At 34.2% G+C, this 13,410-nt stretch overlaps 1 protein-coding gene and 1 long non-coding RNA gene across 2 annotated transcripts; both read left to right on the forward strand.

Annotated features, from left to right (window-relative positions):
- Positions 1-479: 479 nt before the first annotated feature.
- Positions 480-3,655, forward strand: LOC107771948 (uncharacterized). Its single transcript, XM_016591418.2, has 5 exons — positions 480-1,086; positions 1,185-1,408; positions 2,015-2,098; positions 2,183-2,772; positions 2,953-3,655. Exons 1-5 carry the CDS (start codon positions 480-482, stop codon positions 3,653-3,655), a joined length of 2,208 nt encoding a protein of 735 aa, XP_016446904.2.
- Positions 3,656-10,801: 7,146 nt separating this feature from the next.
- On the forward strand, positions 10,802-13,263 carry LOC107828365 (uncharacterized). The gene is made up of 3 exons (XR_012702439.1): positions 10,802-11,211; positions 11,312-12,539; positions 13,044-13,263. It is a non-coding gene; the product is annotated as an uncharacterized LOC107828365 (long non-coding RNA).
- The last annotated feature ends 147 nt before the right edge of the window (positions 13,264-13,410 follow it).

Consider the following 13,410-nt stretch of genomic DNA (forward strand, 5'->3'; position numbering starts at 1 on the left):
CCGGTGAATTGGGACACCATAAATCTCCCAAGTGGCGACTCTGAATTAAATAATAAATCCCGTTTTGATTGTCCTTTAATTGGAAAAACTCCCTCTGCGCCTTTATGGGCGCAAGTGAAAAAGGAGTTGTGACAACAACAATAAGGAAGAAGGGAAATAAATCACTGAAGAAAAGTTTCAACAAAGAGCAGGGAAGCAAGTAATGATGAGACAAAGACAGGAAAAGTATCACTACAGAAGAGGTTATGAAAAAAGAGGAATAGTGATAAGGGAACCACTGATTGACACTGAGAATTCATTTGCTGCTTTGGGAGATCAAAACAACAAAAATAATGGGATAGCCAAATCTTTCTGCCCTTGGGAAGGTGAAGCTGATAGGGGTCCTGAACAAGGAAAGGGTGGGGGAAACCCCAACCCAAATGGATAGTACTGGATTTTGGAATTCCAGAGGTCTAAATAAGCCAGACAAACAGAAAGAAATGAATATGTTTGTCCATAATTTGAAGGTTGGCTTGTTTGGATTTCTTGAAACAAGGATAAAAAGAGCTAAGGGACTGAATGCTTCTTTTTATCTTTGTCAAGGGTGGTCATTTGTTACAAATTTAGATAAATATCCTGGGGGTAGGATTTGGTTGTTGTGGAAACCACATTTGTATGATGTTGATATAAGGCTAGTTACAAAACAAATGATACATTGCAAAGTAAAACACAAGGGGAGCAGAATGAGGTTTAATATGACTATGGTATATGGCTTTAATGAACAAGCTGCTAGAAGGAAATTATGGGAAGACATCAATCAAATAGGGGCCAAAATGGATGAACCATGGGCTGTAATGGGTGACTTTAATTGTATTCTAAATAGAGAGGAGAGAATAGGGAGTAGAGTCACTATGGCTGAAACAAGGGATTTTAGGCAGTGTATTGAAGCCTGTGGGTTGAAGGATTTAAGATCCTCAGGGGCATTCATCATGTGGAACAACAAACAAGGGGGGGATAGCAGGGTGTATAACAGAATAGACAAAGTATTGGTAAATACTGAATGGATAATAGAATTACCACCACCAGAGGTACACTTCATGCATGAAGGTATCTATGATCATTGTCCAATAACTATTAATTGGGAAGGGCGAACGTAAAGAGGAAGAAGCAGTTTAGATATTTCAATATGTGGAGTATATTACCAGAATTCCAAATAAAGGTACAGGAAGTTTGGAAGAAGGAGATACATGGCACAAAGATGTATCAGCTGATAGGGAAACTAAACAGAACAAAGAGTGTATTATTGAAATTAAACAAGGAAAAATTTTCAAATGTAGAAAGAAGGGCAGAAGCAGCAATGGAGCAACTGACAGAATGCCAAAGGAAGATACAAAATGATCCTAGAAATGTGGAACTAATTGAAGAGGAGGTTTGACTGATGAAAGAAAGTATTAAATGGGAGACTACAAAAGAACAATTCTTGAGGCAGAAAAGTAAAGTGCAATGGATTAAGCAGGGGGATCAAAATACAAAATATTCCCATAGTGTGATAAAAGCTAGAAGAAATTCCAATAGGATATTTTCTATTAAAAATGCAGAAGGAAATGAGAAAACTGAGGTTAAAGGATAACAAAGGCATTCATTGACTTCTATTCAAAGCTACTGGGGGAAAGCAAAGGAAATAGAGCATGTATGTAACAGTCTAGTAAAGAAAGGACCAGTTCTACAACAGAAGCAAAGAGAACATTTGGAAGCTGTGGTTACGGAAAAGGAGATTAAAGAAGCATTATAGGCAATAGGGGGAGATAAATCTCCAGGACCTGATGGATATAGAGCTTAATTTTTCAAAGACTGTTGGCCAGTGGTTCAACAATATGTGGTTGGAAGTGTGAAAGAGTTCTTTGATACTACAAAAATGCTAAAAAGTATTAATATAACTACTTTAACACTGATTCCTAAAAATAACCATGCAGATAATGTAAGAGATTACATGCTAATTGCTTGCTGTAATACTGTATACAATATCATCTTGAAGGTGCTATGTAATAGGCTAAAAGGTGTGCTACCAACTATAATATCGGAAAATCAGAGTGCTTTTGTGGAAGGCAGTCATGACCTGGTAAAGCTGTATAACAGGAAGAAATTAACAAGAAGCTGCCTGATAAAGATAGATCTTAAGAAGGCATATGATACTGTGGAGTAGGGGTTTGTGGAAGAAATGATCTATGCTTTGAACTTCCCTGTAAAGTTCATCAAATGGACAATGAAGTGCATGACAACTACTCAGTACTCAATTGCTCTGAATGGTGGGTTGTATGGATGTATTGAGCGGAAAAGGGGCCTAAGACATGGTGATACTATTTCACCACTCATCTTTGTAATATGCATGGAGTACTTCACTAGACTTATGCAATGGGTAGCTACACAGGAGGGGTTTGCATTCCACACAAAGTGTAAAGGGTTAAAGCTAAACCACCCTTGCTTTGCAGATGATGTATTGATATTCTGTAAAGGGGAGTATCAAAGTATTATGCTAATGTTGAGGGGATTACAAACTTTCTCTAATACTTCTGGGTTAAGTACTAATGATAGAAAATCAAATGTATACAGTGCAAATATGGATAGGCAGTGCTTGGAGAACATATGTGAAATAACAGGTTACAAAAAAGGGACTATGCCATTCATGTACCTAGGAGTTCCTATAGTTTCAAGGAAACTAAAGGCAATTGATTGTGAAATATTGGTGGAGAAGCTAAGTACAAGAATACACTCATGGGGCTCAAAGAATCTATCGTATGCAGGGAGAGTGCAATTGATCAATTCTGTTGATCAATATTCATTCATATTGGGCAACAATTTTCATACTCCCCAAGAAGGTCCTCAAAGACATTATAGCCATTTGCAGGAATTACTTGTGGGATAGATATATATATTAAATAAGGTACCACTTGTGGCTTGGGACCTTGTGTGTAGGCCAAAAAATAAAGGAGGGGTGGGTATAAGGGAATGTATAAAATGGAATGAAGCTGCGGTGGCAAAATATGTGTGGAATATAGCAAACAAAGAAGACAACTTGTGGGTGAAATGGATCAACCACATCTATCCGAAGGGAGAAGATTGGTGGCAGCATAGGCCCTCAAAAGATAGTTGTTGGTACTGGAGAAAAATTTGTGACATCCGTGACATATATGTAACTGGATACATAGGAAATGGCTGGCAATCTAGGACAAGGAAGTACACAATCAAGAGTGGCTATAATTGGAGAAGAGGAAGGCTAGATCAATGGCCTTGGTGCAGAGGAGTGTGGAATAAAATGAATGTTCCTAAACACAGCTTCAGCCGTTGGCTTGTGATGAGGAAGAAACTGCTGACAAAAGATAGAACACTGAAAATGAAAATAACTGAAGATAGTGACTGCATGATATGCGTAGGAAACACAGAATCCATTGAACATTTGTTCTTTGAATGCACATGCTCAAGATTGTGCTTGGTTGAAGTGTTAAAATGGCTTGGGATAAATATACAGAACATGGAAGTGATGGGGATATGGAGAAGGATGACTAGAATTGCAAAAGGGAAAATTGGAAGATCATTTACGAAGGCAGTTCTGGCAGCAGTCATATATCATATATGGAAAGCCAGGAATGAAACTATATGGAGGAAAAGAGTGCCTTGACCACAAGTAGTGTTAGAACAGATTCAACATGCATGAAAATACAGATGCTTAGAGATAATACAGAAGAAGAAGAGCAAGGGAAATATGAGCTGGTTTGAAAAGTTATATAGATAGGAACAGAAATATTTTGTATAGGGAAATGATAGATTGAAATATAGTGAAGGTATGGAATATTAGAAGGATAGGAGAAGTGAAATTGTATATGTGTGTTTTTGGGATGATTAAATAAAGATTTTATTTTCTACCAAAAAAAAATCTTTATTAATAAAGAAGGATTTTTTTTTTTGCGATATGTAGTATTAAATAAATCATAGGATTTGTGTGGTTGTAAATCTTTTGAAACTTGTGATCTAAAACTTGTCATAACATTTGTGCGGCTATAAATATTTTTTATTAAGAAAATATTGAAAGTGTCAATCTTCTTGAAACAGACTAATAATGTGAAGACCCAAAAGGTCATCACTTGTTTTTAAAATGAATTCTGTGTTTCGAGGCCTTAAAAACCTCTTTCAGCATTACCTCGATTTGCATGCCCAGTCCGGGCGCGTAGCCGGAAAGCTATTATGTAAAAATCTGTGAAAATATTAAAATTTTGACTTAAAATACATTTAAGTTGATTTCGGTCAATATTTTGGGTAAACGGACCCGGACCCATGAAAAAATATAGGATTTGGGCGTATGCCTGGAATAGAATTCTGAGGTCCCAAGACAAGAAATGAATTTTCAAAAAAAATTATTTTCTCGAAATTTCTATGAGTTTTGGAAAAGAAATGCATTTAGAATTTAATGGTATCAGGCTCGTATTCTGGTTCTGGAGCCTGGTACAGGTCTTATATGTGAAATAAGATAAGTCTGTGAAATTTGGTAAGAAACGGATGTCATTTGACGTGATTCGGACCTTAAATGCAAAATTTGATATATTAAGAAGTTTTGAGAAATTCCATTGATTTTGAGGTTTAATTCCATGTTCATGATGTTATTTTGGCAATATGATCGCCCGGACAAGTTCATATGGTGTTATTGAGTTAGTACGTATGTTTGGTTTGGAGCTCGAGGGCTCGAGTGAGTTTTGTATGTGTTTCAGAAGGTTTCAAACTCATAAAAAATTGCAGGTTTTTCAGTTCTGGTGTTCTGGTATTTTCTTCTTCGCATTCGCGGGAGGACCCTCGCGAACGCAATGAGTTATTCATGCTGAAGGAAATTTTCTTCTACGCGAACGCGAGACCCAGGTCGCGAACGCGAGACCCAGGTCGCGAACGTGAAGCTTTGGGGGTCTTCCCTTCACGAATGCGGGCCTAGTATCGCGAACGCGAAGGCTTATGAGCCTGGGGAGGGGTATTATACCTACGCGAATGCGACCACCTGGACGCGAACGCGAAGGCTCAAGGAGTTAGTGCTCCACGAACGCGAGCCCATTTCCGCGAACGCGAAGGTCTCTCAGGCCTAGCTTATCGCGAACGCATAGATCAAATTCGCCAGTCATTTTTAAGTTCAAAAATAGAATGCATTTCGGGAATTTCACTATTTTTCATAAACTTCATCTTCTTCACACCTCTTGGGCGATTTTTGAAGAGGAACTTCACCATAGCTTCATAGGTATGTAACCCTAAGCTCGTTTTCTTCCATTTTTATCAACACCCACTAGATTTCTAGGCCTAAAACATGAGATTAAAGGTAGAAAATTAGGAATTTGGGTAGAGTTAGGGCTTTTTGATTATTTGGGAATTTGACCTCGTTTTGGGGTCGGATTTCAAAATAAATTATATATTCGGGCTGGTGGGTGAATGGGTGATCGGGTTTTGGTCCGAACCTAGTGTTTTGACCAAGCGGGCCTGGGGTCGATTTTTGACTTTTTGGGAAGAATGATTAGAAAACTATAATTAAGCATTGAAATTGGATTGTTTAGCGTTTATTGATGTTATTAGGTCGATTATGTCTAGATACAGTTGATTTGGAGCCAAATTTAAAAGCAAAAACAGTGTTTGACGTTTGAGTTGGCCGTGGAAGTTCGAGGTAAATGTTTGGTCTAACCTTAGCTTGACAGATTAGGAGTTGTGTCCTATTTGCTACTTGTTTCTTGTTGAGTACGACGTATAGTCGTGGTGACGAGTATCTATACGTTGGTGTCGAGCATGACCGTGAGTCTTGAATTGTAATTTATTGTGTTCTTAAATAATACTACAGATGTTTAAGTTGATGACTCTCTATATTGAGCAAGGATTGCGATTATTCTCGTGAAAATTACTTATGACTGAGTATTGGTTGTTAGCTGAGGTAGTTAGATGTTGGAACAAGGTTGGTTATAGTTGTTTCTCCCTTGCCGGGATGTTGTTACTTACACTGTCGATTCCCTTGCCAGGATAGTGTAGTTCTTTATTGATCCCTTGTCGGGACTCTTGCTATGAATGTTGTTGATTGTATATGTGGATCGGGTTGCACACCGCAACAATGATATATTTGGATCGGGTTGCACGCCGCAACAATATTATATGTGGATCGGGTTGCACGCCACAACAATGATAAATGATATGGATCGGGTTGCGCACCGCAACAGTTTTGGTATATATATTAGGATCGGGTTGCGTGCCGCAACAATTGCTGATACAAAGTGTTTATAGATTGGATACAAATTTTTTATTGTTTTGTTGTGAAATCTATGTTGTTCTTATACTGTTACTCTTGATTTACTATTGATATTGGTATACCCCGCAACATGTACCCCTCTCCCATCTTTACTTGTTTATTTCTATTTTATTTTCCGATATATGCTATATAACTGCACAAGTTATTTGGTAGTCTGGTCCTAGCCTCGTCACTACTTCGCCGAGGTTAGGCTAGGCACTTACCAGCACATGGGGTCGGATTGTGCTGATACTACACTCTGCACTATGTGCAGATCCCGGAGCAGCTCTTGGACCATAACATTCGGGTGGCTGCATTCAGTCCAGCTAGAGATCCCGAGGTAGTCCTGCAGGCGTCCGCAGGCCCGCCGTTCTCTTCTATCTTATTATATGTTCTGCTTTCACTTGTATACGAGACAGATTGTATTCCCTTTTTCAGACACTTGTATGTAGTACTCATATACAGTCCGTGATATTGTGACTCCAGATTCCGAGTAGAGGCGTATATTGGCATTGTAGTACTGGCTTTGATTATTTTTATATGTTTAAGTCTTCAACTTGTTCTATTTATCGTTAATATTCAATGTTGATTACATGTTAATCTAAATTGTTAAAAAGGACTAAAAGTTGAAAGAGTTAGTGAATCTTTGTTGCGCGGCTTGCCTAGCTTCCACGAGAAAGCGTCATCACGACTCTCGAGGGTGGAAATTCTGGTTCGTGACAAATAAGGAAAGAAGGAATACGTAATTTTTTGCCACAACTATTTTTGGTAATATGACAGGCAAATAGGAATGCACTACTAGAAATTAGGTGATTTCCGTCCAAGGCTTTCCGAACGAATTTGGTCGGAAAAATTTCCAACTGAAATCGGTCGGAAATAAGAGTATTTGGTCGCAAAAGTCAAGAAAAATTGACTGCCAGCAAAAGAATAAAATTTTCGACCGATTTCGGTCAGAAATTGGTCAAATATTTGGTCATACTTGTATATTATGTACAAAAATAATTATTGATTAAAAATTTACAAAATTTCCAATCGAATTCGGTTGAAAATTGGTCAAATATTTGGTCATACTTGTATATAATGTACAAAAATAATTATTTATTAAAATTTTACCAAATTTCTGACCGAATTCGATCAGAAATTGGTCAAATATTTGGTCATACTTGTATATAACGACAAATAATTATTTATTAATTTTTTTCCAAATTTCCGACCGAATTCGGTCCGCAAAGTTTGAATTTTTTGTTTCCCGCACAAGACAAAAATTATATATATTTAATTAACCAACCAAAATAATTATAATTCAATATTTCCGACCAAATTCGGTCGGAGAAACGTTTTTATACAAATTAAATATAAATTTAATAATATCTGTGTGTGTAAATAATAAAGAGGTTTTAAATAAACAATATTTAATACTTATATCAACAAAAAAAATAAAATTTCTAACCGATTTCGGTCGGAAATTGGTCAAATATTTGTATGTACAAAAATAATTATTTATTAAAAATTTACCAAATTTCTGACCGATTTCCGTCGGAAATTGGTCAAATGTTTGGTCATACTTATATATAATGTACAAAATTAATTGTTTACTAAAATTTTGAATTTTTTGTCTCTCTCCCAAGACCAAAATTATATATAACCAGCCAAAATAATTATAATACAATATTTCCGACCAAATTCGGTCGGAAAAATGCTTTTGTACAAATTAAAATATAAATTTAATAATATTTTTGTGTGTAAATAATAAAGAGGTTTTAAATAAATAATATTTAATACTATATATATATATATATATATATATATATATATATATATATATATATATATATATATATATATATATATTCGTGTGTGTGTATTTTAAAATTATTTTTATTTGGACACTATGTCCTATATCTATGTATGCGTGTGTGTATATATATATGAAAAAGAAAGTAAAGTTACATAATAATTTGAATTTTGTTCTTACAATACCGATGGACTTCCGTAGGTAATTTAAATATATAATCTTATAGATAATTATTTTGTATTTTTTATTACACAATACTGAAGGAGGCTGTCGATAAGTCCCTCGATAAGTATTTACTTAATTATCTTAGTAGTTGATTAGCCTATTTTTTGAAATTTATACTAAATGGAGGTAATACACTACTTAAAAATATATTAGTGGTAATTAGCTTAATAATTTATAATTACACAAGCTAAAAGTGAATTTGTAGTATCCTTAACTACATATATTAACATATACATTAATAATTACACACTAAGAAGAAGTGTATTAGTCGTTTCCATAAAAAATATTAATGATGGTTTATCTTATAAATTGATAATTACTGTAAGTAGAAATGTATTAACGGTGTCCTTAAGTAGCGTTAACAATTAATGAACTAGTGGTATCCTTGTATAAGTAACGTTAGTGATTGATTAGCCGATACATTGATAATTATACACTAAATTGAAGTGTATTAATGATATTTGTGAGAAATATTTGTGATTGTTTATCTTTAGTTTGATAATTAAAGTAAGTGGAGGTTTATTAGTGGTATCGTTAAGTAATATTAGTGGTATCCTGAAGTAACGCTAGTGATTCATTAGCCTATACATTGATAATTATACTATTTAAGTATGTATTAGTATAGTCTTAAACTCTATTATTGAATCATTAGCTTATGCATTAAGAATTACACTAAGTAGGAGTGTATTAGTAATATCAGTAATGTCATGACCCTAAATCCGGACCAGGTCGTGATGATGCCTCTCGTAAAGACAAGGCCAGTCGACACTTCCCATTTCAGTATTTAACAGTCAAACAGTAAGAAACAGTCTAAAACATGATAAAATAATCCAAGGTTTAAGAAGATGATAATATAATATGCGGAATACAACCCAACACAGCCTGATACCGGGGTGTCACTAGTCATGAGCATCTAAACAATCTGGAATACTCAGAGAAATCTACAGAGTTTAATACAGTAATTAAGAACATGGAGAATAAGATAGGGAAGAAGCTCCGGGCTGCGAACGCCGACAGCTATCCAGAGACTCCTCGGATCCGCCTGAGATGAAAAGATCAGCACTCGGGAGCGGGACCAGATGCGCCTGAATCTGCACACGAGGTGCAGGGAGTAAAGTGAGTACTCCAACTCAGTGAGTAATAATCATAAATAAGGACTGAAAGCAGGAAATCACATAAAGCACATTTGCAGACTATAATGAAGCAGTAAAATCAGTGAAAGATATATATTGAAAATTACACTAAGTAGAAGTGTATTAGTAATACCAGTAAGAAAAATTAGTGATTGATTAGCCTATACACTGAAAATTCTACTAAGTAGAAGTGTATTAGCAGTATTCTTAAGAAATATTACTCATTGATTAGTTTATAAAATGATAACTACACTAAGTAGAAGTGCATTAGTGATATCCTTAAGTAATATTGGAATAATTACATATAATATTACACATAAATTATACAATAAGAAGAATTATAGGTTAGGTTTTGTAAAATATTAGTTTGATTTTCATTGATTCATAGTAATTTGTTAGCTAGAATTTAATTAATTATCAATTTGATTTATTAATATTTGTGTGTGTGTAAATAATAAATAGCTTTTAAATAAACAATATTTAATACTTATTTGATATATATATATATATATATATATATATATATATATATATATATATATATATATATATGTGTGTGTGTGTGTGTGTGTGTGTATTTTATAATCTTTTTATTTTACGGTCCATATTAGTCATTTACTATACTATATATAGATATAGACATCTTAATATAGCTAATGTTATATCGAATATAGCTTATATACTATACACTTAGTATATATATATACATATATATATATATAGAGAGAGAGAGAGAGGGGAGAGAGAGAGAGAGAGAGAGATCTTAATATAGCAAATGTTATATCGAATATAACTTATATACTATAGACATCTAGTGTCGCGCATTCTTAGTTCGTATTTTCATCTTTAGCAAAGAATTTAAAGGCGTATACTGTTCTTTGGCCCGATCGAACCTATTTAAAATTACATTCTTATCTTTCGTCTATCTCGAGTTGCCCTGTTCCTCTTGCAGCTAAAGTAGCTCACCCAAAGGCTTATAGTATTCCTTTTCATCCTCTTTATTTATCACTTCTTAATATTGAGGTTGTTGTGATTTTATTGTGGATGGAAAAAATTGACAATTATAAAGAATAGGGCAGTAGTAGCCCTTAGATATTTAAGTTTTATAATTAAATACACATAATTTTTGTTTTGTCATTTTATTTGAGATAATTTAAATTTTGAAAGATGTAAATAATACTAACAAAACTAAGCACTTAGATTTTCGTTATTTTCATCATACCAATTAAAGTATTGTTGCACTTATCTAATATAGGGATTTTAGCAATTTTATTGATGCGAAAAATATTTTTGTTATTAAAAAAAATTTAATTTTCTCAACTAAATTGTTTGGTTTTGTTGCCTAAAATTTCTTTCTTTTTGGCTCCAAAAGCAGACGCGGTAATTTCTCCCTCCTATTTCCAAAAATTTCCCAAATACACCTTAACCCAGCTAGTTGGGACTCCAAGGATTCTCAAATACCCTAGTTTGCTACAGCTGTCTCTCTCTCCTAATACACCTTAACCCAGCTACTTGGGACTCCTCTCCACGCCTTCGATGCCTTAACGGCGGGGATATACCGGAAGTATCGCGCGCCGACCAACTGATAGCTCCTCGGAATGCAAAGCGACGGAATGGACCAGATTTTTCCAGAGCGTCAAACCCTAACTGTCTGTCTTAATTTTACCAAAAACTGTAGTCATCTGATAGTGCAATCCCTTTTTCTATTCTTCTGATTTGCATTTTTCCGGCTAGATTTTGCGGCATTTAACAGATTTGAGAGTACAACTATACAATCGGAGGTATCTATCTCCGTAATCTGGAATTGTTCGTTATAATATTTTGTTTATTATTTTTGACTGAGAATACCCAGGCTCATCTAATTTTTTTTACTTCTTTCAGACATTTCATTTTCGATTTTTTGAGATTCTTCAAGGTATGTGTCTTATTTTCTTTCGAAATTTTTTTGTCATTTTATTTTTCTGGAAATGAGATTTTTATTTTTGATGTTACTGTTTAAATCTGAAAATAGGTATAATCTAGTTATTTGTTCACTCTGAGAAAGGTTGAATTTAACATTGTACGTTTGCCTTTTACTTCTCCAGCTACTTATAAAAATTAGCTTGACTGTATGTTGAAGGTGTTTGAATGTGTGTTGAAGGCGAGATATTTTCCTTTTCTCTAGAATTTAAAGGTGCTATTTTTCATTTGACTTACTCTCCCCAGAGGCGGATGTAGTGTACTACCACGGGTTCAACTGAATCCATAATTTTCGACGTGGATTAAAATTTGTATGTAAAAATTCATTAAAATTGCAAAAATAGTATATATGAACCCATCTTTAAAAATATAATGGTTTTCAATGTTAAAAACCTTAAAATCGAACCCATAGAATTTAAATCCCGGATCCGCCTCTGACTCTCCCCGTTCATTCATGTGGTCGTGTTCAAGGATAACAATATTAATTCATCTAGCTTGGGTAGCCTAATTTTGTATCTCGTATCTGTTGCTTCCAGTAGCCTTCTCAATTAGTAAGAGTTAAAGTATTGGCTATTAGAAACTCAACCTCTGTTCATAGTAATGGTTCCTCTAGATGTGAGTGTATAAAGTAAATGTAAAAGCATTATACTGTTGCATCAGTTTTCAAATACATGATCCACTAAAATGATTGCACAACTTTTACCTATTTCTTAGATTAATGGTAAGTGCAAGTCCAATAATCAAACTGTAACCTCTGTTGCAAATTTATGTATATTTGCTTTTACATTACGTAATGATATCTTTCAGTGGTGAAGCCAAAGCTAAGGCTAGGATTTCACTTGAGGTATGTGTTTAATGCGTTGGACTTACTTATTTTACATTCTGTTTTGAGTATCAAGAAGTTCGTATGCATTGTTTCAGATTTGTGAGGTAGAATCATGAAAAAAGTTGAAGCCCATAACTTCGTCACTGATTTTTGCTTTTCTGCTACAAATTGCTAACAAATAAAATCATATTCTCTTTATTGGTTAGTTATAAACGAGGGGATGCCTAGATGGGATGGGTTTAATGTAAGCAAATCCGTCAGTAAATTGAAGGTGGACATGATGAAGATAAAGAAACTCACTCATATGAAATAGATCCTGCTCAGGTAGTAATTTAATGCTTTGCAACAACTAGATTGCTTGATCTCTTTTTACTCTCTTTTGGGTTGAGATAACAGTCTGGTGTCTGATATTGCGTTAAAATAAGTTGCAGGACTTCCATTATCAATTTTGGTTCTTAATTGGTCTATTACTGTCTGCTACATAGAAAACACAATACGAAGAATACATAGGTTAATGAAGTTGAAAATGTATGAAACTGGTAGAGTATATTTGGTCTCCTCAATTATAGGTTGCGCTCGGGTATTTCAAACCATGTCTCTGTTCTGTTGATTTTTCGGCTTTGGTCCTCGAGCAATTTCTTTCCATGTTTACTGTTGGCCCATTACTGACGTCTACATAAAAGACCGAAGACGTAGAATACATAGGTTAATGATGTAGAATACATACATCTTACTAATTAATATATATTTTATGATTAACGTTTCATTTTTTTTCTTTCTGAATTGTGATATCAAAAAGTATGACAAATTATGACTCCTGTTTCACAGGTATATGAATGTGGAAATTCTTCGGGGGTAAATTTATTAGACAAAGTGACTACACTACAATTATTCTTGTAGTCCGATTAGACTTTCATTTCGGATAGATTTTATTTTATTTATATATTTTAATTTATGGAGTTTGTAATGAGAATATTTCAAATATAGTATTAACTTTTTAGAATTATATGATCATGGATATTTTTTAGGACTGTTTTAGTTGTTTTAAGTTCTAGTTGGCAGTATTTTGTTATTGAAAACCATTTGGAAATCACTTTTTTTCTTTTGCCTAGAAATTCATAATTTTTGACTGAATTCGGTTGGAAATAAAATTATAATAATAATAATAATAATAATAATAATAATATTTTCTGAT

Source organism: Nicotiana tabacum, chromosome 18 (assembly GCF_000715075.1).
Source record: "Nicotiana tabacum cultivar K326 chromosome 18, ASM71507v2, whole genome shotgun sequence".
Lineage (NCBI taxonomy): Eukaryota > Viridiplantae > Streptophyta > Magnoliopsida > Solanales > Solanaceae > Nicotiana > Nicotiana tabacum.

Bases quoted from the DNA above. Each gene is read 5' to 3' on its own strand.
- LOC107771948 (XM_016591418.2), top strand. From the start codon at position 480: ATGAATATGTTTGTCCATAATTTGAAGGTTGGCTTGTTTGGATTTCTT. The intron at 1,409-2,014 runs GTTTGACTGATG...ATCATCTTGAAG, and splicing joins TGGAACTAATTGAAGAGGAG to GTGCTATGTAATAGGCTAAA. The intron at 2,773-2,952 runs GTATGCAGGGAG...CCTTGTGTGTAG, and splicing joins TGGGGCTCAAAGAATCTATC to GCCAAAAAATAAAGGAGGGG.